Source organism: Meles meles, chromosome 4, assembly GCF_922984935.1.
Source record: "Meles meles chromosome 4, mMelMel3.1 paternal haplotype, whole genome shotgun sequence".
Taxonomy (NCBI): domain Eukaryota; kingdom Metazoa; phylum Chordata; class Mammalia; order Carnivora; family Mustelidae; genus Meles; species Meles meles.
In genome coordinates, this window is record NC_060069.1 from 93382503 (window position 1) to 93410086 (window position 27584).

At 41.1% G+C, this 27584-nt stretch overlaps 1 protein-coding gene and 1 long non-coding RNA gene across 2 annotated transcripts; both read right to left on the reverse strand.

Moving 5' to 3' along the window:
- Window positions 1-2618: 2618 nt before the first annotated feature.
- LOC123940287 lies at window positions 2619-26791 on the reverse strand. Its single transcript, XR_006818062.1, has 3 exons — window positions 26580-26791; window positions 21728-21828; window positions 2619-4359 (listed from the first exon to the last, which is right to left on the reverse strand). It is a non-coding gene; the product is annotated as an uncharacterized LOC123940287 (long non-coding RNA).
- On the reverse strand, window positions 22200-22567 carry LOC123940286 (COMM domain-containing protein 6-like). Its single transcript, XM_046002959.1, has one exon. It carries the CDS (start codon window positions 22565-22567, stop codon window positions 22310-22312), a length of 258 nt encoding a protein of 85 aa, XP_045858915.1. The 3' UTR covers window positions 22200-22309.
- Window positions 26792-27584: the final 793 nt, after the last annotated feature.

The window sequence follows — 27584 nt, forward strand, 5'->3', positions numbered from 1 at the left end:
GGGTGATGCCGTCAGCGCGCAGGCGCCTGTGGGAAGGCCCGCGGGCTGGGCGGTGGGACCAGGGAACTCCAGGCCCCAGGGCGACCCGAGGCACCGCCACGTGATCCCAAGCATGTAGGTGCTCTAATTCTGGCCTCTTTCCTCCATTGTAGCTATTTGCCTCTTGCATCATCAGACCTCGGTTGGGTTTGACTTCCGGAGCCATTATTCCCTAGTCTTGTTGGCAAATTACTTGGTCCCTCTGGGCCTCCATTTTCTCATCTGTAAAACGGGGTTGTAAGTATCTCGTACTTAGAGTAGCGCAACAATCCAGTGAATGAACGTAAAGCTTTTCAGCTCAGTGCCTGGCACATGGTAATTGTTCACTACATTTTAGCTAGTGTTGCATTAGCTAAAACACTTAAGAACCCATAGCACACCCAATCCATGAGGTTCCTGGGGGAATGCGTACATTCTGGGGAAAAAAGTGGAATTGATTTAACTTTCTTTCTACATCAGTGCTCTCCAGTAGAAATACAATGCAAACTGCATATGTAATTTTCTAGTATCCACATTAAAAGGGTAAAGAAATTCAAGTGAAATTAATTTTAGTATACATTTGATTTAGCCCAGTATATCCAAATATTATCATTTCACCAGCCACATTTCAAGACCTTCAATTTCTTATGTGCTGGACAATATGGCTCAGACTCAGTGTCATCATATGGGTCTCAGCTCAAGTGTCACCAACACCTTTGAGCATCTAAGTACTCACCTTGTTCTCCTCCCCTCCTCCACATTCACCATGGCTTCACTCTGTTTTATTTCCTACACATCACTAACATGTGAAACTATCTTGTTTATTGTTTCCTTTTCTCCATGAGAATCTAGACTGTAGGACTGCAGAGATGAATTTAGCAGTCGGCATGGTGCCTTCCTTGCCTGCTGCAGACCTCCCCTGAACACTTGTCAAATGTATGAACGAATGAACAAACAAATTCATAAATGAGTGGATGTGGTATTATCCACCCACTCTACAGACAGAACTGTCCAATGTTGACTAAGAAGATCTCTCTGCAATGCGGAAATTATATTATATTTGAAGAATTCAAAGGATGCACAATACTCACAGGGATATAAAAACAGAATTCTACCATTTTGACGATTATGGTGGCGAAGGCAAGTAACTTAGTTACTACCTTTATACCTAGGTTTATAAATGACCTCTCCCAGCTATGATGGCATAAGTATCAGATGTTCTTCAATAGCCATTTATTTACTTTATGCATTATCTAAAATGTATACCAACTCGAAGATTCAAGATTTTTAAAAACAGTTTTAAAATAAAGATTAATACATAAAAATATTAAACTGTGCCCAAATGGTGAGGAGTCATTTAACCACGACTAGGTTAACCTTCAGTAAAAAGAGATGGACTGGCCTAGCTTAAGAGTATGTCTATCTCTCTGTTGAGACACTTCCACAATAGAGCTTTCTTGATAAAACTATATTTGGGCAATGGGTCAATAACAATAGCTAAAACATATTTCTGGATGGGCCACTCGATTATGGCAATAATGGGTTTGTGGTACTGGTTCTAATGGATTCATTTGTTATTATAAAACAGCTAGTGAAATAGTGGTTTCCAAACCTGGCTGCATAGCAGAATTATCCAGAGGGGATTGGGAGGGAGACAAGCCATAAGAGACTCCTTATCTCAGGAAACAAACAGGGTTGCTGGGGGATAGGGGGAGGTGGGGAGCGAGTGGCTGGGTTATGGACATTGGGGAGCGTATGTGCTATGGTGAGTGTTGTGAAGTGTGTAAGACTGATGATTCACAGACCTGTACCTCTGGGGCAAATAATACATTATATGTTAATAAAAATTAAAATTAAAAAAAAAAAAGAATTACCTAGAGAGCTTTGCAAGAGAGCTTATTCCTAGGGTCTATCCTCACAGATTCTAATTCAGACAATCTGTCAGGGCTTTGGAAACTGTTGTTAGAAAAGCTCTCTCAGTGTCTCCAGTAATGAGCGGGGTCTGGGACATTTTGCAGCAGAATTGTCCAATTACCACCAGACAAACATTAACCAGGACACCAAAGAGGCTCAGTTTTCAAGGACATATCATGTGCATGAGTCCCTCCCAAAGCCCTGTATCTAATTTTGTGTTTGTATTTTTGCATTCTTTTTCTTAAACAGGACCCCCCAAATTATAAAGGGTTCACTCCCCACAAAACCTGGATCTGCTCCCAACCATAAACTATACTATCATCAGAAAACTGCAGCCACAGAGCAAATCCAGCCCTCTGCCTATTTTTGCACAGCTCATAGCTAGGAACAGTTGCTCCATTTTTTACTGGTTGGAAAGAATGAAAAGAATAATACTTGGTGACACATGAAAGTTACATGAAATTCAAATTTCGCCTTCTATAGGTAGTTACGTTGGCTCCCAGCCATGCAGACCCATTCATTTACAAATTGCCTGTGACTGCTGCCTTTGACAGAGTTGAACAGCTGCCACAGAGATTGTATGGCCTGCAAAGCTCAAAGTATTTATTATCTGGCCTTTTACAGAGAAAGTTTGCCAACCTTGACTTACACCATCAGCTGATAACATCATAGACACAACAGAACACTGATTTAAATGGATTACTTTATTTAATGTGAAAAGCATGCACGATGGGGGAATGGTGTACATAAACAACTTATAAACACTCCTAACTGTAGAAGTGAGAGGTTTGTTTTACGAAAATCTAGAAGTGACTAAATTCACGTGTGAGTAGCAAAGAACCATAGCATTTTGTTCAATATCACTCAGAGTAAGCTATGTTTGGTCTATAGGTTAGGAGCAATGACTGGGGAGACTAAAGGCTTTATGAGATGATTAAGGATAGAATGATTAGCAGTAAAGAAAACCTTCCCAGGTAGGACATACAGGAAGAATCTGGCAAAAGATGTATGCAGTTAGATTAACCATTAAGCATAAACTAGGCATGTGTTCTGAGTTGTGGAAAAGTATAGTAAAATGTTGCTGAAGTTGTACTTCAAAATTTAGCTCTGAGGTGGGGTCCTAAACCAAGTTAACCCAATACTTGAAATGAAGCCAGAAATGTCTGAACAATAGTGATTAGGTGAATTGGGCAAGAACTGTGACAGATCATCAAAGCAGATCCAAACTACTGAATTGGCTGTCCCTCTTCATCGAAGTAGGACAAAAAGTTTACACAGAGCTGTGTGAGGGTCACTCTGAAGATCTGAGGTAGAAGAGGGGAGCCTATCAAAGGACAGCTAGTGTACCACCTGAGTTGTGAATGCTGGCTGACCAGGGGCGATAAATGTTGCAGATTTCTCAGTTAGGCAAACAGCAGGTTTGCCTGAAAAGTAGACCAAAGGGCAGATCAGTGGGGAAGATTAGTAAGGTAAGATGTTATTAGGTTGGGAAGTTAGATGAAGGCACAGCTCTTTTATCAGTCGGTGGACTTCAAAGGTCTCATGATTGGATTATACAAAAAAAGCACAAGAGATCTTCCTTAACAGACTCAGGAGCCCAAGACTTTGAAGATCCAAGTGGTCTGCTATTCTAGGTTCTGATGGAATCTTAGCTGTTTGAAGACCCTTGGTTCTGCATCTTTTGAAGAGATCACAGTCTTCTGTTCCAAAGACCACCTGGGAATAATAGCCCAAGGATAGCCTAACATTTCCATTTTTGTGATAAGAGAGGAGTCTGGAGAGCTGGAAGGTAAGAGGATTAGTGAGTTTGATCTGAAGGATGAGTGATTTACAGGCAGACAGACAGGGAAAAAAGAAGTAAAGGAACATTTTGGAGCATCTGCTATGAGCTAACTTCATTATCTCCACATCCCCTCAGTATAATTATCATTGATTCCAGTAAACATCTGAAGAAACAGAAACAGTAAGTTTTGTAACAGGGAAAACCTTAGCATATCTGACTCCATATTGCTTCTATTTCCCTTGCTGCTGTGACCTATAGCTTAAATCTTCTGCTTACAGCTAAGGTGTACATAAACTGCTTTTTACCCAAAATCTACCTCACTCGAGGAGATAAGGAAATAAGTACAGAAATGACTATACTCTGTTTAAGATATATAGGATTGACAGGACCAGATTCCTGTACACAAAGATCAACTGACCATGGTCAGAGAAGTTACACGACTTAATTGGGATGTTTACAGATAATCAGTCACCTTTTGACTCCAACCCCATTCTGCTTCTCCCTTTTGCTAATGTAGCAGAAGCTTGAATTTCTTGCCAAGGAGAGATGTTCTTTAGGATAAAGTCCCCCATCCGCTTGGTCTGCTGGTTTTCCAAATAAAGTTGCATTTCTTACCCCAACATCTTGCCTCTCAACTTGCTGGCCTGTTGTGGGGCAAGCAGAACAAGCTTGGACTCAGTTACAGTTTCATGCTTATAACCATCCAGCCAGTAATGGCAGAGTTGAAGCAGGAACTCAGGTCTGACTGTTTGCCTGGTCCCGAGTCTTTACTTACCACCCTGCCCCCAGCAGGCTCTTCAAGCAGAGAAAGCAACAGGCAGAAAAGCACAGCCTCAAACATACGGTTTTCTGCTTTCAGTGACCACTGAGACATTTCTTTAAGTTTACTGGAGTTATAAAAACAGAACTAAACTAATATCCTTCATTAATTAATAACATGTCTCCAAGTTGGAAGGTCACATTACCCATTGTAGTCTTTCTTAAAACAAATTGCCATGTTCTGAATCTATGAAATGTCCTCTATTAGGTCCCTTTGAGACTGTACAGGACTTAAACCTGCAAACTGGCTGTAAAAATTGCCTCATAGGCAAATGCAAAGTCTTGCTGGCTACCGATTGCCCCAGATGGGCAAGCAGCTCTTTTGGCTCTTTGCTCCATCTGTGACTAGTTTCTCTGTCACCAGATTCCAATTAGAAATGAGATTGTAATTTTAAGTCTTCCTTCCCCATGGGGGTTTCTTTACACAGGCCATTACAGTAATGAGTTCCTTGGTCTTCCCTCAGGTGATGGTCACTGGTAAAAACACATTCAGTAGATTACTAGAGCAATTATTAAAAGCTCCTTTAAAAAATTGGTTAAGGTGGGGCGCCTGGGTGGCTCAGTCAGTTGAGCCTCTGCCTTTGGCTCAGGTCATGATCTCAGGCTGCTGGGATCAAGCCCCACATGGGGCTCTCTGCTTCGCAGGGACCTTGGATCCCCCTCCCCCTCTGCCTGCCTCTCTGCCTGCTTGTGGTCTCTCTCCCTCTGTCAAATAAATAAATAAAATCGTTAATAAATAAATAAATAATCGGTTAAGGAACATGTGCTACCATTGAGAAGTACTTCAACAAGTTATGTGATCAATTTGTAGATAATTCTGTTCTTTCCTAAACTGCATCTTCAAGTTTGTCAGAGCTTGAAGTATTTACATTCCACCCCCTCCCCCGCAACTTACAAGCCATTCAAAGGAAGCTATAGGAAGACACTACTATCCAGTAACACTGTCTTAAAGAATCCTGGCCACTCTGAATTTTGTAGATTTCTTTTGTAAACCTAGGTCTAATCTCAGATTAAACAGAACAAATGGTAGCTAAATAGACGGCCTCTTCAAATCTGTTTGCTTTACCACAGATGAATAAGCCAAGACTTTCGTAATTTGTAGTTGAGAGCTCTCTTCCCAACTTAGAAGCAGAGGGAAAAGGAAGACCAAACACCAACTTAAAGAAAGGGTCTGTAATTATAGGATTTTAGGTTTGGAGTCACTTCACTTAATCTTTGCATGAGCCAGAATTCAACCCAGAAGATTAAAAGAACAGCATTCTCAATTCTGTTCATGAAAAGGAAGGACTTGGCCAGAGTTAATAAAGCTGAGGGAAAAAAATATATAAGTTGTTAGTCAACGCGAAATAATCCTCACTCCAGTGTGAAGTGGGAAAAAAAATTCGTTGTACATGGTTTCCATTGTAAGAGGTAATAGTTCTGCCTGCAGACTTGTAAAAGAGGACACAATATCCTGAAGCTGAATGACTCCATGTGGGAGAACCATACTAAGATTCCACTGTTAAAGCAACCTCTGGAGCTTCTCAGATCTAAATAAAAGATTGATGGTGATTCTGAGTTTAAAATTTAATGCCGAGGCTAGCTACTTAATTTTACATTACAAGAACATTGGTGGTACTATAAATCAATAAAATCAATTGTGCCCTCTTACAGGATGGATTTTGTAACAGGAAAATTATTTACATATTGTACTGTTTTAGAAGGCATTGTTTACTTATTTTACTCACTGTCCCTTGTCAAAATTTTCATTCTGATACATTTAATGAGTAATATTTTTTACAAGCTTCATTAGAAATCCCACTCTTCTAAAAATGCCCTGTTTTCCCTAGAAATTACTGACAGACATGATCATTTCGATCTACACACGAGGTATATGGATTTGCAGATACAATCTAGTAACGTGATATACTTATATTCAAGAAAGCAATTCCCAACTTTAAATTTAGCTGATCGCTTCCTGGAAAAAGGAACTTCAAGACAGCTACTTTGTGCTGCAAAGAAATAATCAATATAATCATCATAGCTATGAGGCTGCTTTGTAAATAAATGTAAGTGTCTGTTTACCCAACACCTTAGTTACTATGCAAGTCTTTTTCCAAAACCAGGTTACCAATTCACAGGAGCTTTATCTTTGGCTAAGCCCATCTCTCAAGTGAGTTAAAGGCTTGTGAGAGAAGGTAAGTGACCTTTCCCTGGGTTTAAAATGGGCTGTGAGATGAGGAACTGTGAAATGCCACTCAAAGGCTAGAGTAGCCATTTTCTCCTCTGTACGACATCATTAGTGTTCCCCCATCTCCCTTCCCCAATCTTCGGGAGGGAAAAGGCCATCTTACTGAATAATGCACATATAAGTACTGTAACAACATATGCCTCCAAACTGTGTTTTTGTAAAACTGTAACATCAAGATTTTGGTCATTTGGGCTGATCAGATAGTTGATGATGTTTATAATCAAGAAATCAAAGACGACAGCATGGAAAAACATCCCAAATACTAACCTAAGTAACTGTTTAAAAGATATTTCAGAATAAACTGTGATAAGAACTTCCAGTCTATTAACTCAGAATTAGAATGTGAGAAAGACAAATTTCCAGCTCAATAATGAAATAATTTATTATTTTGTTTTCTTAACAGGGGTGGGGGAGGTATATTTTAATCATTAGGGAGAAATCCTGTTTCTTATTCCTAAATATATTGGATTTATAATACCATATGTGCATCATGCTAGCTAGGAAGAAGGCCATTTCAAAGAACATTAATCATTTTAACTCAAGATAAATATATAAAGAGCACTAATCAATTATATTTAAGTTCTGAAATCAAGAATTTACTCAGAAAAGCTTTTCTGGGTTTTCACCAGCTAATACGATTATTCTATAAAGATGTTCCTTTGTCAAATTTAAGCTGTTTTTCTTTTCCCAGGTCACTTGCACTATTATCCCCTCTATAAAATCCCACATTTGGAAAAACACAAGATATGTGACATCCATTTTTTTAATTTATAAGATTTTAAAAAATTACAAAAGATACAAACACGCAAGTCAAACATTCCAGAGGTGTATAACACCCCTTCCTTCTCCAGTCCCATCCCTCTGAGGCACCCAATGTTAACGTTTTAGTGTATATCCTCCACACCAAATATGCATAAATGCATCTATCCAAACACAAATGCATAATTATAGAAATCAGAATCAAATCAACCACATTGTTCTCTATATTAATCAGGACTCTTGATTATAAGTAACAGAAACAGAAAGGAATTTAAGTAAGAGGGAGAATTTATTGGTTCACAAACCTGGTAGGCTTCAAGCATAGCTGGATCTCGGGACTTAAATCAAGCCCTGGTTTAGCTCTGTCTTGATTCAGTTTTTCTCCATATTGGGACATTTTGGGGAAAGTCTTCCCCTGTGCGGGCAAAGATGGGTGCCACAGCTCGGGGTGTACATACTTATAGTTCCAAACCCAGGAGAAAAGAGAGTATTTATTTATTTATTTATTTATTTATCTGACAGAGAGAAACAGTGAGAAAAGGAACACAAGCAGGAGGAGTGGGAGAGGAAGAAGCAGGCTTTCTGCTAAGCCAGGAGCCCGATGCAGAGCTCCATCCCAGAACCCTGGGATCCCAGAACCCCGGGATCATGACCTGAGCTGAAGGCAGTTGCTTAACAACTGAGCCACCCCGGCATTCCTGAGTATGTTTCTTTTTCAACAGAATCAGTGAAAGTTCTGAAATTTTGCACTTTCTGTTTCTTTCTTTCCTTTTTTTAAAAGTTTTTATTTATTTGACACAGAGATAGAGAATACAAGTAGGCAGAGCAGCAGTCAGAGGGAGAAGTAGGCTCTCCACCAAGCAGGGAGCCTGGTATAGGGCTAGATCCCAGGACCTTGGGATCATGACCTGAACTGAAGACAGCAGCTTAACCTGAGCCACCCAGGCATCCTTAACTTACTGTTTCTGATCAGATTAAACGTTCATCCCTGAATCAACCCCTGTGGCTAGAGGAATGCTCTGATTCTCCAGGCATGTATCATGGGCACACTTGGGCTGAGAACAGGGGTCTATCTTAGTTTGGGCTGCCATATAAAAATATCCTACGCCAAGTAGCTTAAACAACAAGCATTTATTTTTCACAATTTTAGAGGCTGTAAAGTCCAATATCAAGGTGCTTTAAAGATCCGGTATCTGGTAAGGACATTCTTACTGGTTTGCAGACCGCTGTTTTGGAAAGACAAAGACAAAGAGGCTGAGAGAAGTCAGAGGCAGAGACAGAGAAAGAGATGAAGGAAAAGGAGTAAGGTACAAGGGGGTGTGGAGGGAGATGGAGAAGGACAGAGAGAAAGCGCTCATGTCTCTTCTTATAAGGGCACAAACCCCATTCATGAAGGCTCCACCCTCATGGACTGTCCCCTCCTAACAGCCCACTTCCTAATACCATCACTGAGGCAGTTAGGATTTCCACACTGGAATTTGGTGAGGGGGTATGTGTGACACAAACTCTCCCAAATGTCCTATTTTATGGAAAAGTTTAACCAATCCTGGGTTGGCAAATCTACACATGATCTATTACATCCTGTATCCTGCTTTCTTCACTTAGTAGGTTATTATGAATATCTCTCTGTATAATCAGTGTAAATACAGTAATGCCAAAGTGGAAAAAAAAAAAACCAACCACCTCATTCTGTGAATCCCCATAGAATTTACCATTCTAGGCGCACCTGGGTGGCTCAGTGGGTTAAGCCTCTGCCTTTGGCTCAGGTCATGATCCCAGGGTCCTGGGATTGAGCCCTGCGTTGGGCTCTCTGTTCAGCAGCAAGCCTGCCTCCTCCCTCCCCCGCCTGCCTTTCTGCCTACTTGTGATCTCTCTCTGTCAGATAAATAAATAAAATCTTTAAAAAAAAAAAAAAAAGAATTTACCATTCTATTCCTGATGGATGTTCAGCTGTCCCTGCTCCCTCCACTTCCCCCAACTTCCCACAGAGTTTTATAAACAGTGCTGCAAGAACCATCCTTGTATTGTCTGATTCATTTGTTTCTGCAATATAGATTCCTCAAAGTGGGATTGCAAGTTCAAAAGATGAACATGTTTAATGTTTTAATATTTGTTGTCTGATTACATTTCAAAATCTGTTGTTTGCACTCCCATCAACAACATGGGATGAGAATGTTGGTTCCTCCCATCTTTTATGATGTTATTATATATGTTAATGTTATTATCTAGAATATTATATAACCCATAGGGTAGTATAACCTCTTCAGTTTTTTCAAATCTCAAGGGAATAAAACAATATCACACTCATAAAAAGAATAATGAGGGGTGCCTGAGTGGCTCAGTCGGTTAGGTGACTACCTCGAACCCCTGCTTCCGCACTCACATCACAAAAGTGGAGATGGCAACCTGCTCTTTTCTCTCCCCAGCGTTGTCACAGATGGACTTCTGGGTCTCCTTCATGTGGGAGATAACCCAATAAAGAAGTCATCTCACTTCCAGACCGAGAAGCGTGACAGCACAGCGGCTCAGAAAGGCCGTGCCGAGGAGTCGAGCTCTCATGGATTCTAGGCTTTAGGTTTTTAGAGAAGGCCTTGTAGAATTTCCTATGGTTCTCCTTGTGCTCCACCAGCTCAGAGGAGAGCTCAAGGCATCATTACTTTACAATGGTTTTTGGGAATGACCTTCAAGAGTTTGCTCTGCTGGAGCCTTTCTAGGGAGATTTCTAGGGCAGGTCCTTGGAGTCAACCACACCACGAATGAAATTGAGATGCTCCGTCATCGCAGCTGCCCTCGATGAACACATGGCGGGCATAGAGTTGAATGTTGTTCGTTTTCTTCTTGTTCTCAAAGCGGTTGAAAGGAGCCCCGTGGGGGATGAAGAGCAATACTCTGAATTCCAGGTGATCTTTTCTAAAGAAGTGCTTAACTTACCAAGTGGTCTTCCCAGTCATTGGTAATAGGAGCATGTATTTATTCTAACATAAGATTGTTGACTTTTAATTAGTTAACTATAGTATATTGAATTACATTGATATATTTCTTAAGGTTGAATCACCTTTGCATGTGGTCACAGGGCATTAGTCTTTGAATCCACTTTTAAAGTCAGTTTCTAATTATTTTATTTTGGATCTTTCTCTACAGTGAGATATTGTTTTCCTTTGTTCATACATTTTATTTTTAAGCTTTCTCTCTACATATATATCTCTACATAGATATACATTTATTAAAATTCCAAAAAGTACATGTTTGCATCTTTTGTTTCCCTTTTTGTTTTGTTATTTCCCCACCTTCCCTGTCCTCATCACCCACATCATTCTTCCCCACCCTACCCTTCATTCCCATGCTCACATGACTGTGTTAAAAATAGATTGTGCATCTTCCCATGTTTCTTCTTCAAGCTGATATAACATTGTAAATATAGATGTGTGTATCTGAATGTTTTTAGTTTGTCCTAGAGATTTTTCTTTTTGGGTGGGGAGTGGGAGTAAGGATAGGATTCTTTTTGAATCTATGGAGGTTCTTCCATCAGTTCTGGAAATTCTCACACATATACACACACACACACACAATTTCTAAGGAACAAACAGTCTTTCAGCAAACACTTTAAGCATACTGGGACATAAGGCACCATGAACGAGATCCAGCATAACAGGTAGATATCAGCAAAGGACTCCAAAGACCTCAGATACTGAACATATCAGACAGCAAATATAAAATAACTATGTCTGACAATTTTAAAGAAGTAAAAGACAGGCTTGAAATATGGACAGGCAATAAGAAATAATTTTAAATTATCAGAGACTTAAGGCCCACCTGAAACTTATAAGAATGAAAACTATAATGATGAAATTAAAAAAAAAACTCGGTGGAAGATTTCTATTTCTGACAGTATTGGTTACCAAGATGTTTTGGATCACTCTCCCACTGAAAAGAACTAAAAATGCTGGCTAGATTAGAAAAAATATCTTAGAGGCATCAAAGAGCTAACAGAACAGTAAGAAATAGGCAAGCCAAAACCCAAGTGCAAGTGGAGATGCAGAAAAATAATTTCTAAATGTTCTTTAATTTGTGTGGGGGCATACCTCATAACCTCATGTCTTGATGACCCTGTGAACAAGGCCTCAACACTGAACGGCTGTTGCCTAGGCTGCAGGGATACTCAGCAAGCGGGCTTGTCTGGACAGGGGCCAACTGGGAGGCACTTGCCTGCACATCCCAGAATGAGATCTGTCCCTCGAAAATCTAGACCACAGACAGCCAACTCTGCAGGACTAGCCCAACGATGGGTTTGCAAACCCTTATCTCATAACATCCAAGTAGGATTGGGTTGGGGTGAGGATGCGAAGGATGATCTAGCCTGTCATTCTTCCTACCTGCCTTGCCCACAACAAAGAGGGTGGGGGAGAGGGCATGAGGATCAGCTCACCCTCAGTTCCGGGGGAAGGAGGCTGCTGAACTGAGTTCAGAACTGCTGTCCTCCCTCCCCTGCAGTCACCACGTGACTATTGCCTGCTGCAACCTCCTTGCCTGCACTGGGTTGATGCATTAGGCTAAATTCAATCGCATACCCAACCCATTCTGACACTCCGTTATTGCTCAGGGCTCTGAGAACACGTCCTGCCAGTACTCCAGACTCAGTTAGGATGCTTCTAGCTTCACATAACAGAAAGTCCAGCTCAGGAGGGCTTAGACACAATGAAAGGGGATGTCTGGTAAACGTTCTAGAGAGAATTCTCAGTCTAAGCACTAAAAATGGATTCTGACTGATCTAGGAAATAACATGTTTGCTGAAAGGACATTGGGTAAGTCAAAGGCTAGATAGACCCGCAGTGGGAATTAGGTCACAGAAGCAGTTTGGTCAAGACGGTGTGCTCCATTCCGACCCTGGGATTCAGGATGCTAAGCACTACTTCTGACACTGTTGCTCTAGGGCATTGCATGTTGCTCCCATGCACCAACCCTGCCACTAACAGAATGAATTCTCCAATTCCTCACGTTGCTAGCTCGGGATTCACAGAACCACACAGGTCGTTCAGATGGCCGAGCAGAAGCTGTGAAGCTGCCTGGGACCATGACTATCTGGCCCTCAGTGTTTCTACACTGAGAGGCATCCCTGTCCCCCACAGATATGCATGTGGTGGGATATCCCCCAATACGGCAATGTGTTGAGAAGCAGGTTCCAGCCTCACAACCATATTCACTCAGAAGGAGGGAGAGTATCTGCACTCCAGAAATTCCACACAAATCCTGAGCTTCCAGCTGACCGAGTTCCCATGCCCAGTCCCTATGGCTATAGGAATTTCATGAATTACCAGAACCCATCACTTGGCTCCAGAGGCTGGGATTACTTTGATTGATTTAGGCCAGTTAGGGATCAGCCCTGGAGCTGGGGGTGAGGATAATCCCACGTAAATAACATGATTTTTTTTTTTTTCCAAAATGGGCTGTGGTTGAGGCTTAATGGATGTTGGAAAGAAAACACCGTCCCTTCTCCAGCTAGACTCACTGGTCTTTCAGACTTTATATTTTATATCTCTGTTATTGATTTTTTAAAAAGATTTATTTGATAAGGAGAGAGAGGGTGCACAAGCAGGGGGAGTGGGAGAGGGAGAAGCAGGCTCTCCATTGAGCAGGGAACCTGATGTGGGGCTTGATCCCAGGACCCTGGGATCATCATGACCTGAGCCAAAGGCAGATGCTTAACCAACTGAGCCACCCAGGTGCCCCGTTACTAATTTTTTAAAAATGCACTGATTACCTCCCCAAATAGACAATAGGATCCTGTGAACAAGGACTAGTTTTATAATGTCAGGATTCCCTCAGTGCCAAACATGTGATAAGCATTCTGTAAATGATAATAAATTAAAGATTGGTTCTCCATAGCCTTGCTCCAAAGTATATGAAGAATATCAATTACTCAAGAGGATGAGAATAAAGCTGAATTGAGTCAAATAATTAAATAACTACACTTTTCACCAATTGTTTTAGTTTTTCACAGATACTCATTAAATTTTTACACAAAATGAGAGTAAAATATTTATCTTTCACGTAACAGGGTCTATAAGGATTCCTTTTAAAGAGTTTTGTATTATTTGGGAAAACAGCATCATCTAAATCTAAGTTTTGTTCTTATTTCTCTTAGACCCCTAAAATTGTTGTAAAGGGTCTTCTTTATGGAGATAGGTATTTATTGTGTTGCCTCTGAGTTTATGTTTTTGATTAACTTATTTATCCCTTTCTTCCTCCCTTCTTCAATCTGTGGGACAACTAACACAGTTGGTTATTAGAAGAAACATATTTCCTCAAAAGTGTACCTTGCCCTGTTTAGTGCCAAAACGAATTCCCCTTTGGGTGAACTGATACAGTAATATACTTTATAATTACTATCCTTACTCTATTAACTCTTCAGTAAAAAGTGCAAGAAAGTGCTTTAGAGACCAAGCTACTCTAACTCCCTCAACAGCTGTAGATGAGCACTATAAAGAAATGGTTTTTGGAGTCTTTTGAACATCCACTGGGAGTTAAATAAGTAACTGACTTACATAATTAATATACAAATTTGGCAAAAAACAAAGTTTTATGGATTGAGTGTCTATCTATACAAGGAGTTTATAGTGAATTTTAAAAACAGTGTTTCAGGGCACCTGGGTGGCTCAGTGGGTTGAGGCCTCTGCCTTCGACTCAGGTCATGATCTCAGGGTCCTGGGATCGAGCCCCGCTTCGGGCTCTCTGCTCCCCTCTCTCTCTGCCTGCCTCTCTGCCTACTTTGATCTCTGTCAAATAAATAAATAAATAAATCTTAAAAAAAAAAAAAAAAAGCCAACCAGTGTTTCAGAGACTTCTAAGTTTCCAAGGATTTGAGTAAAGAAGGCAGTTCCATGCCTCCAGTGTTAAGCAACAGAAATTAGAAAGTTGGACTTGCCATCTTAATTTTACACAGTTGGTGTAGAGCACCTTGATGCCCCATTCTTCACTCCTCCTTGCCCACTCTCTTTGCAATATGACTTTGCATCTACTCCCCTTAGGATGAGTCCTTCAACTCTGGGTTTGGCCAACAGACTAAGAGAGTGAAACTGTGCTGGTTCCAACCCTGGGCCTGGGAAGACTTCATGCTCAACCCTCGATCTTGGAGCTATATAAATACTTTATTTTCATATACCTCTGAGATTTTGTGGATGTTTGTTCACAGTAATATCTAACTGATAAAACTAGTTTATTTGTGAAGAATTCGTATCACTTTTTTCTGGGAATGAATTTGACTTAAGATATAAAAATTGCTTTTAAAAATCAAGACTCCAGGGGTGCCTGGGTGGTGCAGTTGGTTAAGTGGTTGCCTTTGGCTCAGGTCATGATCTCAGGGTCCTAGGATCGAGCCCCACATTGGGCTCCCTGCTCGGGGGGAAGCTGCTTCTCCTTCTCCCTCTCCCCCTGCTTGTGTTCCCTCTCTTTCTTGAGTGTCTCTCTCTCTGCCACATAAACAAATAAAATCTTCAAAAAAAAAAAAAAAATCAAGACTCCAGGTTCTGAAAACCAAGAGTCTATAGCTAGTTCACAGACTTGGGGTTCATCTCCTTGCAATGGAATAAAGTAGAAGTTCTTAAAACTTTTTGTCCCATGTGCTCTTAAAAATTATTGGGGACCCAAAAAGCTATTTCTGGTGGTTACATCTATTGATCTTTACAGTTTGGAAATTAAAACTGAGAGATTTTAAAATATTAAATAAAGTACGTATAATAAACTTATTATATAGTAGCATAAATAACATCCTTTTATGAAAAATAACTAGTTTTCCAGGGACACCTGGGTGGCTCAGTTGGTTAAGCATCTGCCTTTGGCTCAGATCATGATCCTCAGGTCCCAGGATAGAGTCCCAGGTCAGGCTCCCTGCTCAGCGAGGAGTCTGTTTCTCCATCTGGCCCTCCCCCTGCTTGTACTCACTCTCTGTCTCTCTCTCTGTCTCTGACAAATGAATAAAAAAAAAAATCTTAAAAAAAAAAAGAAAGAAAAGGGGGTGGGAGGTTGGGGGAACCAGGTGGTAGGTAATAGGGAGGGCACGTATTGCATGGAGCACTGGGTGTTGTGCAAAAACAATGAATACTGTTATGCTGAAAAAATAAATAAATAAATAAAATTTAAAAAAAAATAAAAAAAAGAAAGAAAAATAACTATATTTTCCAGAATGAAAAAAAGATACAGTGAGAGAGTAGCACTGTTCTACCTTTTCACCAATCTCTTTAATATCTGGCTCAACAGAAGACAACTATAGATTCACATAGTTTCTTTAATTTCACTTTAATTTATTGCAATATATTATTTTGATTAAAGTACATGAAGAAGATTTGGCCTCATACAGATATGATGCTGGAAAATGAAAGAGAATTATTTTGGGGGCTGGAAGAGTATTTTTTAAAAGATTATTATTTATTTATTTGAGAGAGAGAGTGAGGGAGAGCATAGAGGGAGAAGAAGACTCCATGCTGAGCAGACAGCCCCACATGGGGCTTGAGCCCAGGACCCTGGGATCATAACCTCAACAGAGGGCAGATGCTTAACCGACTGAGCCACCCAAGCGCCCCTGGAAGAGTATTTTAATAGTCTTTTCAGATTATTGAAGATATTCTTTTGTGCTACTATACCAAAACTTAACAAGCAATAGTTTCTTAACACTTGGCTCCAGTGTGGAAACTGAAAGCGTATTGATGAATATTCTGCACTCTGTTATTTTAAAATCCATCGGTCTCTCCCGAATTTTGAACAGATCTTTTGTGCATGCATGATTTTGACCCCATGAGACCCCTGAAAAGGTCTTGAAACCTCCCAAGGAGTCCTCAGACCACACTTTGAGAACGACTGATACAAAATATCCAATAAGCTTGGTCTATATTCTACTCTGAACTTGCCTCTTCCCATGAGTCACAAAGATAAAGAACATTATCCACGATCTCATTTCCTACATTAACAAAAGCTGTACTTATATTTTTCTGATCCTTGAATTTACATAAAGGGAACCAAGGAACACAAGGCTATTTCTTACATCGTCCTTAATCTGTATATGCTGGGTATTGAACTGAAGCTGAAGGTATAGAGACGAGAAAGGCAAAGTCCTTGCTCACGATGCATTTATAGTCTACAGGGGGTTAACAGATAATAAACAGGCAAACAAATAAACAAAGATGACAATTTCAGGTCTTGGTTAAAGTTCTGAAGACTATAACGCTCCCCACAAAATCCAAACCTGATATTGCCTCGCGACGCCAGAGGGAAGCATGACTTTTCAAATCTGGGAAAGTCTAGGCAAGAGGCAAAAGGAGCCCTGGGCGGAGAGGAGGGGTGGCTATGACCTGCTGGGGCAAACAACAGGGGAAGAAGAGGAGGTCACCTCTGGAGCATGGTAGAGGTGGAGTTGCGGCTGTTTTCTTGGCAAATCACTGCCTGGCCTGGTGCCACCTTGAGGCCAATAGCAGCTGGCCAGGGGTGTCAGAGGCTGGCCAGGGTGAGGAAGATAACAATGGGGCCATCCATCCCTTCCACAGCTGGAGGGCTAGGGGATTACCAATGAGGGGAAAACAGTCTCTGTAAAGGGCAGGACAGGGGTGCTGGTTCTCTGAGGGCATTTGTGTAGAGCATAAGGGGATGGGGAGAGGGGTAGGACAGTGCCAGCTAGGGCACTGGGGACTCTTCTTAAATGCGCCTGGAGGGAGTCACCTACAAGTTTAAAAACCAGTTCTGACCTTGAACAGGTCATGAACCACTCAGTTTCTTTACCGGTAAAATGGGGATGATAATAACACCTACTTCAGAGGGCTCTTGTGAGGACTGACTGATTTAATATATATAAAGTATTTAGACCTTATATGTATGTAAGTATGTACCTACATATGGCCAGCAATCCCTCCCCAGTTAGATGTCCCGATCAGTTCTCTTCCAGATCTATAAAGGGGCAAAGACGGGGATAGTCAATGTAAAGCTCTTTTTGGGAGCTCATCCTAAGGGGGGATAAATGCATCTACAGAATGCCAGGGATCGCTTGGAAAAATGAACGCAAATACATATGGATATTTAAATCCCACTGCTGATTATAAAACATAAATAGAACAAGGTCTATGGCACAATGCTCTAATAAAAATTTAAAACATATACCAAACAACACCTGACATTTTACAGTATTGTACTTATATCAAAGAGTATATATCTACTATCCTACGGTGGATGCCTGTGTGAAAGGGGAGGGAATGAAAATGGAAATCGGGGCTGAGTGAAAGAAATATCCATGAAAGAAAGGGAATAATAGGGTACCATGAATTGAGGTATATGATTGACTCACTGTTTTTTACCTCAAGCATTAAAAAAAGAAGAAGAAGAAGAAAGAACAGGAGGGAGGGATGGAGAGAGAGAGAAGGGAGAGAAAGAACAAGATAATCAGTTAGTGTCTGGGCTGCAAGTGGGGTGATTGACACTGAGTAGGGTGGTCAGGGAAGGCTTCTCCAAAGAGGTGACAGTGAAGCCTGTTGTATGATGATTTGGGAGTATAAATTCCAGGCAGAGGGAACAGCATGTGCTAAGACCTTGAAACAGAAACATGACATATTTAAAGAATAGGGGGAAAAAAGACAAGTGTTTTTGGACCATGGTGAGCAAATAAAGAAGAGTTTTCATTTTATTTTATTTTTTTAAAAGATTTTTATTTATTTATTTGACAGAGAGAGATCACAAGTAGGCAGAGAGGCAGGCAGAGAGAGAGGAGGAAGCAGGCTCCCCACGGAGCAGAGATCCTGATGTGGGGCTCGATCCCAGGACCCTGAGATCATGACCTGAGCCGAAAGCAGCGGCTTAACCCACTGAGCCACCCAGGCGCCCAAGAGTTTTCATTTTAAAAGGTGGTCTGTTACCAGGCTTTTCCTCATACACTGGTCTATGTGTCTAGATGATTTAGGACAGTTGGTTTCACAGAATTGGCAATTCCCCAAGAGAAGGGAAGTCCTCTGTTTGCTTATGGTGACCGAGCTTGTGACAGAGAGATAAGAAGTGAGCATCAGGCAGCGGGAGAGGGGCAGGACAAAACTTTGCTCCCTCGGGTGTAGAGGAGCCAAATCCCACCCCAGAGAAGACAGAAATTTAGTGGGACTTCCGACTTCAGTTCTCCCCACCAGTCGCTGGGCAGTCAGCGAAGTACCTGGTTGGGACTTCTGAGATAACAGTATCCCAGATGTGGTTCTCTTTCCACCCATGCCCTCGACATTTCCCTGGCAATAGCACCTCCCTGGGACCACTGTCGACAACTGTCACCTCTGGGATTTGAACCGTGGTCTCTTTTTGCCCTCCTTCCACACCTTTCCAGAGAACATACATTTCTTGGTTTCCTTCAAAATAACATCTAAGTGTATCAAAACTACAAACCTCAGGTTTTCTCATCTATCCTGGGGTGCTGAGCTCTCATCACCTTACCAAATGCTGAATATCTCCTGAATAGCTAACAAATAAGCAAAAAACAAAACAAAAAGCACCAATAGCAAGATGTTTTTTTATGAAAAAGAAATCCTTGAGAACAGAGACCTAGTCTATCTTGATTTCCATCTATCTTCACGCCTTGAAAAATGCCAGGTCTACAATAGGTGATCAAGAAAATGGGTTGAATGAATTCATACACACACATACTCACACACACACAATGATGAAAAAAAAATCATATATCGTTCCCATAGCAAAAGCTCCAACTGGAATTCATCTTTCTCAAGATAACAAGCATAAAAAAAAAAAAGATAACAAGCATAAATGTAGCTTCGTTCAGCACCAATTTTTGCTCACTTGATTTTCCTCCTTGGGGCTATAATGGATAATGATAATGTTTATTGAATACTATGTACCAGACACTGAATCTCATTTAAAACCCAAGACAACCCTATGAATTGAGGACTATCTTATCCTTACCTAAAAGAAGAGAAAGTTGAAGCTTAAAGAAATAAAAGAACTTTTAAGTGATGGCTAAGTATGTGTTTTTAATCCCAGGTCACCTGACCCCAGAATTCTTGGAAGAACTTCTGAAATTTGGGTCAATTTTACAAAAATAAAAGGTATTAAATTTGTACCTGAAACAGCAACTACTCTTCTGAATATTGTTTTTCTTTTCTAGACTAATCATTGACATCCATATATTTAAGCATTTTTTAGGATCTGAAAGTTGAAAGCTTTTCACAATATTGCAGTGATTTAAATTATAAGGTTGGGGCACCTGGGTGGCTCAGTGGGTTAAAGCCTCTGCCTTCGGCTCAGGTCATCATCCCAGGGTCCTGGGATCGAGCCCCACATTGGGCTCTCTGCTCAGCAGGGGGCCTGCTTCCCCTCCTCTCTCTCTGCCTGTCTCTCTGCCTACTTGTGATCTCTGTCTGTCAAATAAATAAATAAAATAAAAAATAAATAAAATATAAGGTTATAGGACAGCTTGCAAAAGAGCAGCAGAGAGAGAACAGAAGTGAAGTCTTCTAAGTCATAAGCTGTTCTTAGCGTGGAGTTTGCTTTAATTTTAGTTTTCAGCTTGAAAGTCCCTTTTCCCCCCTCTATTTTTCCTTCTTTTTCTTTATTCTAATGGTTTAATTAATTTTTGAGATCATAAAACAATGTCTGAGCATTGCGACAATTTTGTTGCAGTAAACATTCTTTGTCTGAGTCTGAGTTCCCTAGAAACGATAGTCTGAGGCAAAATTTACATTCTAAATCTTTACTGGAAGAACGCCAAGCCCAAAGCAGAAAGAGTGAAGGAGGACAGGGCATTGAGGCAGAAAGGAAGGGGAAGGAAAGTTCTGAAAAGGCCCTCCACTTCACTAAAAAGTGCAACCGGTTGCTAGGTCAGGTAAGAAGTTCCTAGAAAAGCCACATGGAAACAGTTCTCAGAAGAGTCCTTTGAAGAAGAGGAAGGAGAAAAATTTATCTATGGCTCTGTCTCTCACCCTTTACCTCTCCGGGGTTGAAATTTGCTTCACTGGGTCTGAACGCCTCGCACTTCTGGAATTGTTTCCTGGCGCCCCTTGCAGCCATAAAGAAATGGCAGTGAGAGCCACCAGCCTATAAGCCGACACAAGCCATTCCTTTTCTGCCTGCAGCCTCCTGGGCCTATCATGCCAGTGTGCCCCTGGCAGTCTTGTCGTATCTTATACCTCAGTGGTGACAGGGAGGCCCTGGGTAGAAGGGGAGAGGCCTGTAGTGGGAGGTACAAGGTAGGTGAGGATTGGGCTGTGCCTTGGGTGAGCTGGGGGACCTGGAGCCCAGCTGGCTGAGCAGAGGAACATTACAACAACATGGCTTCCACAGCAATGGCCCAGAAGGCCATCTTCCTCGAGTGTCATCAGTGGCATCGAGTAGCCCAATAGAGTCAGTCTGTCAGAACGTTCTCACACATGTCTCCTTGTGCACAGAAATTGTCTGCTGGGTGTGCCTCTGCAAGTGGACTGGCTGGTCACTGGGAAACTTCAACCGGACCAGACAGTGTCATGTGATACTCCTAAACAATAGCTTTCAATAATTGCTTGTTATTGATTTGGTCTGATTTTTTCCCTTTTCTATACGTACATCTAAAATTCATCTGTTGTTTCATACATTCGCCCTGGGACAGGGGGAATCACTGAATATCCCTATCACAATGTCCTCCTTGTTAAACTACAATAGGCATAGGGGCACCTGGGTGGCTCAGTGGGTTAAAGCCTCTGCCTTCAGCTCAGGTCATGGTCCCAGGGTCCTGGGATCGAGCCCCACATCGGGCTCTCTGCTCCGCGGGGAGCCTGCTTCCTCCTCTCTCTCTGCCTGCCTCTCTGCCTAGTTGTGATTTCTCTCTGTCAAATAAATAAAATATTAAGAAACAAAAAAACAAAAACAAAAAACTACAATAGGCATCTCTTGCCAAACTCATGGGGAGACTGAAAATAGGAATTAAAGGGCATCTGTGAAGTATTTCAAACTTCTTGAAGAGAGAGGCTATTTAAATCCACATTAATTTTAAAACCAAAATTTCCCATTATTTCCAGGAGGGGGCACAAATTCATCTTATGTGTAGCCTAAGGCTCTTCACCAGCCTCCCGAACCTCACCCCTCAGACACACACACACACACGCTCACACACACACACACGCACGTATACATGAATACACACCCTAATTCCAATTTTGCACTCACCCAATAGATAAACCACTTTATACTATCATTTCAAAACCTACCAAAGGCAACTTAGGGCTCCCAGGCTCCTTACTCTGCTGCAGGATCCAGAATGTCTGCTGGCGCTTCGTGAGGTCCCTGTGTGGGACTGTGTCCCCTGGGTCTGGAATGCGGAAAGAGGAAGAATCATACAAATTCAACACATGTGGCTCTAAGTTATAGTTCCTATACTATTTTTCCTCATTTCCTATGGCATGGGAGTCCATGAGTGGTAATAGGAGAGATCTCAAACAATAAGGGCGTGCATGGTCTATAGAGAATTTTGAAACAATAATAAAAACAGGCTAAAAGTTGGTCTGCTTTTTTTTTTGTCTGATTTTTTTATTGAGATAAAATTTACATAACATAGAATTCGCCCTTTAGAGCATTCAATTCAGCAGCTTTTAGTACATTCACAAAGTTTTGCATTGATCACCATTATCTAATTCCTGTTTGTCTAATTTTTTTATTATTAAAAAATGGAAAAAGAAACGTACAATTTTTATTCAATAAATATCATTTGACCCTTATACGGTTTTGTTACAGGAAGTGAAGTCCATGATTTTAGGATGATGGTAGTAATCTGTCAGCCAAGTAATCAGTTTTCACACAGTTTCTATACCTGCAGCAATTTCCTTGAACTGTCTATAGAAATTCTGAAATTGTGGAATTGTCATTTCAAAGGACTTGTTCTTTACTTGGCCTGAATGATCTGCCACTTTCAGCAGCACTGCAACATAAGGATACTTAAGAGATCTGCCACTGTCCGAGCTCACGGCCATACCCAGCTTCCACTGAAAATCTACAAGCTGGTTGGTGACCTCGGACTTAGCATCCAGTCGCGGCTCGTTGCAGCCCTCCATGGCAGGGGACAAGGGCTCGGACCACCGATGGACCAGGTGGCCTAAAAGTTGGTCTGCTTTTAAGAACGATAGTCACACGTCAGCAATTCTACACAATGTCAGATCTCATGTAAAATACTCTTCCTCCCCGCAGATCTTTTAGCGGTCTAAGTTCTCAACAATTTCTGCAGTTACTATTCAATATTATAATAAGTAAAATTAATACTTTTTCATCCTTCCAGAGGCCTTGGACTCTACATAGAAGTTAAGTCAGAAGAGCACAGGCATCAACCAACCCATCTACAAGTGTTTGTTGAGCAGTTAGGTTCCTTATGGTTCGGAACCATCCATGCTTGCTTTTGGTGCCTTTCCTGTCTCCACCTCGGGTGGAACTATCTGCTACTGCACTTAAACATAGATTTGAAAGAAGTGATTGTAACAGAACTTGTGCTACTTCCATTCTCTCTCATTCGATTTAATCCTCTCATTCTGTGTGACCACTTGGAGCTTTTACCTGTGATTAAAATTTAATAAAACAGTGCAAACTGCAAGCTATAATATTCTCGTTTGGTAAGTGCAAGTTTTCATACATGTAATATTTTACTCTATTGGAATAGTATCTTTAAAATTTGAAATGGATCCTTTCTTGTTATTTTTCTTGCTTAATTGTGAACTAATGATTATTAGCCTATAATGTTATTACTCATGTCTGTGGCAGGCTAGTATGGAGGTATATGCTTTTTCCCTTTCATTTGGAAAAAATGAATGTAATTTAAAAATATTAGTCCATTACTTTTCCCTCTTCTTCGATCCTGTGTTAATTTATTTTATGACTTAATAATTATTTTTATTGACATGATTACATATACAGAGTTCAATAAAAGAAATATCTCACTGTTTCTTTTCTGTCCATTATTATGATTATTCATTTCATTTCAGTATTATTACTAAAAATAACATTGTATGCAGAAGGTTAAGCAATGATCTGCCCTGTTAGATCTATCAGGTAAATGGCTGTTTCCCTGGAGGGGTGAGACTGCCTTGTAGACCCACAGAGCTGCCCACCCTGAGGAGACCGCCCCCTGCTGCCAGGGTATGAACCTGCCTATGAGGCTAATGGAGAGAGATTAACCCTCACTTTCCCTTCATTTTTTTCTTTGATTCAAAATTGTATATTTAACTAAAATGTCAACTCCAAAAGGACTAGAACTTTGTCTGGTTCAGCCTGATCCCCAGGAACAGAGCAAGCAATGAATACACTTTTGTTAAATGAAAGTAGTGTGGTATTAACTTGGCACACGCTGGCCTGTGCACAACTTTGTATTTCTGAGCATTTTGTCGGCGTGTTTCCAGCACAAGGTAGGAGCACAAGAGCAAATATCATGTATTTCTCGTCTTCCCCCACGCCCCACCCTTGCCTCCCAGCAGGGCCAGAGACTCTATAATTACAGAATGACTAATCTGTTAACTGTATAGGACTAGCACTCAAAAGACTGCTCTGAAAAAATTAAGAATGACCAAGGAGTTAAAATTAAATAAAATAAAGTAGCATTTTATATTATTTTCTTATTATCTTACTGGTTTCTTTGGGGGGCAGGGTTACTCATTAGAAATAAAATGTTCAACTTATCAAAAGATATTATAATTGCTATTGATCTCTCCCAAATTTTAATAACTTATTTCTCATTCATCCAATGGATGCCCAGACATACATCTAACTATGTGTCAGAATTAGTAAAGTTATATTCAAAGTAGGAAATGAGGAATAATGTAATTTTTTAAAAGCTCTGAACAGATCAGGTAAAATGTTCTTTCAAAAGTAAGTAATATAGAATGTTAAGTAATATAGAATGTTGGCATTAGAGACCCTAAAGCTTACGTAGTCCAGCCTCAGTCTGCAAATGAAACCAGCAAGAAGGCAAGATTTTGTCCAGGCTCACAGTGTACGGGTAGAGCCAAGACCAGAGCCAACCCTAACTTTTACCGCAGCCTCTCCAAAATGACAAGAGATTCTAAAGTCCAACAAAATGGCTCTATACTTATTTATTATATCAGCTTGCTTAAAGTATTTAAGATAGTGTACAGAGTTATAGCTGTTTATAGTGACCATTGACTAAACAAGGAAAAAGAACATTATAAAGAAACTTTACATTGGCAGATAACAATATATTAAATAATGATTTGAAGTTATTTTTATGAATCCCTTTTATAGCACATATATTTACGGAGTAGAATTAATAAATAATTCTTGACCCTGGTGTCATGAGTTCGAGCCCCATGTTGGACATAGAGATTACTTTTAAAAACTGGTAATAAATATTTATTAAGCATCTATATGTACATAACATAGTCATTTTTTACAGAGACTTCTGAATGAATACATAATAGCACACACTTACATAAAACTCACCATATGCCAGTCTCTATTCTAAACGCTTTACATTCATCAGCATATTGAATCTTCACAACAACCTGCTATCATCATCATTCCCATTTAACAGATGAGGAAATTGAGGCATAGAGAACTTTACCAAGACCAAACAGCCAATAAGTAGAGCTCTCTGAATCAGATCATCTAGCTCCATAGGTTATGCAAACCATGATCTACTTCTCATTTTAAGGAACATAAACATAGGAAAAGATGAATGGAAGTACAGGTTAAAAAAAGTAACTAAGGAAAACTATAAGGCCCACAAGGGGGTACACAAGAGCTGAGTGAATGTTAAGTCAAGGCTGTTTAGGTGCAAGTGGCAGAAACTAAGTTAGAAATAGCTTAAGTTATTTCAAAATCCATTTGTTTGCTGTCCATATTAATTTTAACAGGCTAAATTGTGCCCCTCTCCTCAAAATTCGTATACTGAAGTCCTAACAACAAATACTTCAGAATGTGACTCTAGAGGTGCCTGGGTGGCTCAGTGAGTAAGGCATCTGACTTTGGCCCAGGTCGTGATCTCAGTGTCCTGGGATTGAGCCCCACAAGGAGCCTCATGTCTCCAGGCCCCACACTCAGCAGGGAGACCACCTCTCCCCCTGTGCCCCACCCGCTCCAGTTCATGCTGTCTCTCTCTCTCTCTCTCAAATAAATAAATAAAATCTTTAAAAACAAACAAAAGAATGTAACTCTATCTGGAGATAGGGTCTTTAAAGAAATAATTCAGGGAAAATGAACTTGTATAGGTAGGCCCAATCCAATCTGGTGTTCTAAAAAGGGGAGGGTAGGATACAGACAGCACAGAGGGAAGACCCTGGGAAGGCTCAAGGGAGAAGATGGCCGTCTACAAGCCAAGGAGAGAAGCCTCAGAAGACGCTAACCCTGCCAACACTTTCATTTTGGACTTCCCGCCTCCAGAACCATGAGGAAATAAATTTCTGTTGTTTAAGTCACCCAATCTGCGTACTTTGTGAGGGCAGTCCTAGCAAACCGATATAGAAGATACTGAGTGGTTTATAGAATTGAAGGATGAGTTACAAGAACCAGCAAGGAGTAACCTCAAAGATTAGAACAGGGCCTCAACACATCCAGGACACTCACCTGGGCGGACAGACACACACACACACACACACACACACAATCACAATAAACTTCTGTCCCTCCCCCACCCCCTCCCACTCTCTCTGTCCCTCTTTCTCTGACTCTCTGTCCTTCTCTCTTTCCCTCTCATCTGTATTTTACTTCCTTCTTTTCTATTTCAATAGGCTTTTTTCATGTGGAGGGGAGATGTGGCTTCCAACCCTGCTTTTCTCTCCCAGTCTCAGAATACAAAAATGGCAAGGATGGATTTAGTTGGCCCCGTCTGCGTCACATGACTAATCCAGAACCAATCAGTTCATTCTCTTGCCGTATGGTGTCTCCACCACCCTGGCCTGGCCTCTGTCCCTGAGTCTGGAGCCTCTTCACTATCTCCAGCATAACCCTGGCTTCTGCTGAGGTGGGAGAGAGGTCATCGTTAGGCTGCTGAGAGAAGAGGAAAGGAGTCCAGGATCTGACTGCTCCTTCAGAAGACTTTCCACAAACCACAGCCCGGCCTCTTACCCTCTCTTTCGGAAGGATCTGTGCCTCCAATTTCAGGGCCTTTTCAGGGTGCTGTGCCCCGGACAGGCTTCCTTCTTCACAGTTCCTCATCTGCAGACCCTCAGGTTTCTGTTTCCTCAGCTCCAAGGGCTTAGTCACCCCTCATCTAGCCGCTGTCCAAGTTCCCAAAAAGGTTGACACTGACTCTTCACCCATTTTGGCCCTTTCGCTGTTAATTTAGTGGCATTTTAGAAAGGATCGAAGCAAAGTGCATGTTTTTAAACTGCAATGTTTAACCAGAAGTCTATTCTGGGGCTTTTCAAATCCTCCTGCTCTCTGAACACACCACGGCAGCTGCCCTCATATCTGGGAGGAGAGGTGTTGGCACAGGGGCAGAGGGGCGAGAACAGCAAGAGAAGCGCGGGCAGGCTCCGGCTCTCACCCCTCTATCAAGCACCCCTACAAACCTCTGCCTTTTCCTGTTTTATATTTTGAGCTTCTAAGATTTTATGTGAACAAAAAGCCTTTAACTAAAAATAGAAAACCTTAGAAACCACCACACGACACCAGGCTGCTGCCTACCTATTTTATAGGGTCGTAATCACAGTGTCCGTATGGTTTGGTGATCTGGTTTTGTTTGCTTATGTGTTTATTTATTTTCCATCAGGTTGCCTTATAAACCCGTTTCTCTATTTCTGTCGCTTTTTCATAATCGGTTTCTTAACCGAGGGCCTCATACATAGCGAGTTCTTAGTAAATAGTGATTGAATGAGTGGATGAGTTGTAATACTTAATAGCTGCTGTTTCCGAATATCTTTGATATTATAGTAATAACTTCTGCTGAGTTCATGCATTCATTCACACAACACATATAGGTTGAATACCTGCTATGGGCCAAACACTAGTGGGCGGGGCTGGGAATACAGCAACGAACAGACAGAGTCCTTTCCGTGGGGTTGAGAAGGGGAATCTGACAAGTGAGTTGTCAGCCGCAATGCAGAAGCATCAGAGCTACGAGAAACAAAA

Excerpts from the sequence above, each read along its gene's own strand:
- LOC123940286 (XM_046002959.1), bottom strand. The coding sequence starts at position 22,567 with ATGGAGGGCTGCAACGAGCCGCGACTGGATGCTAAGTCCGAGGTCACC.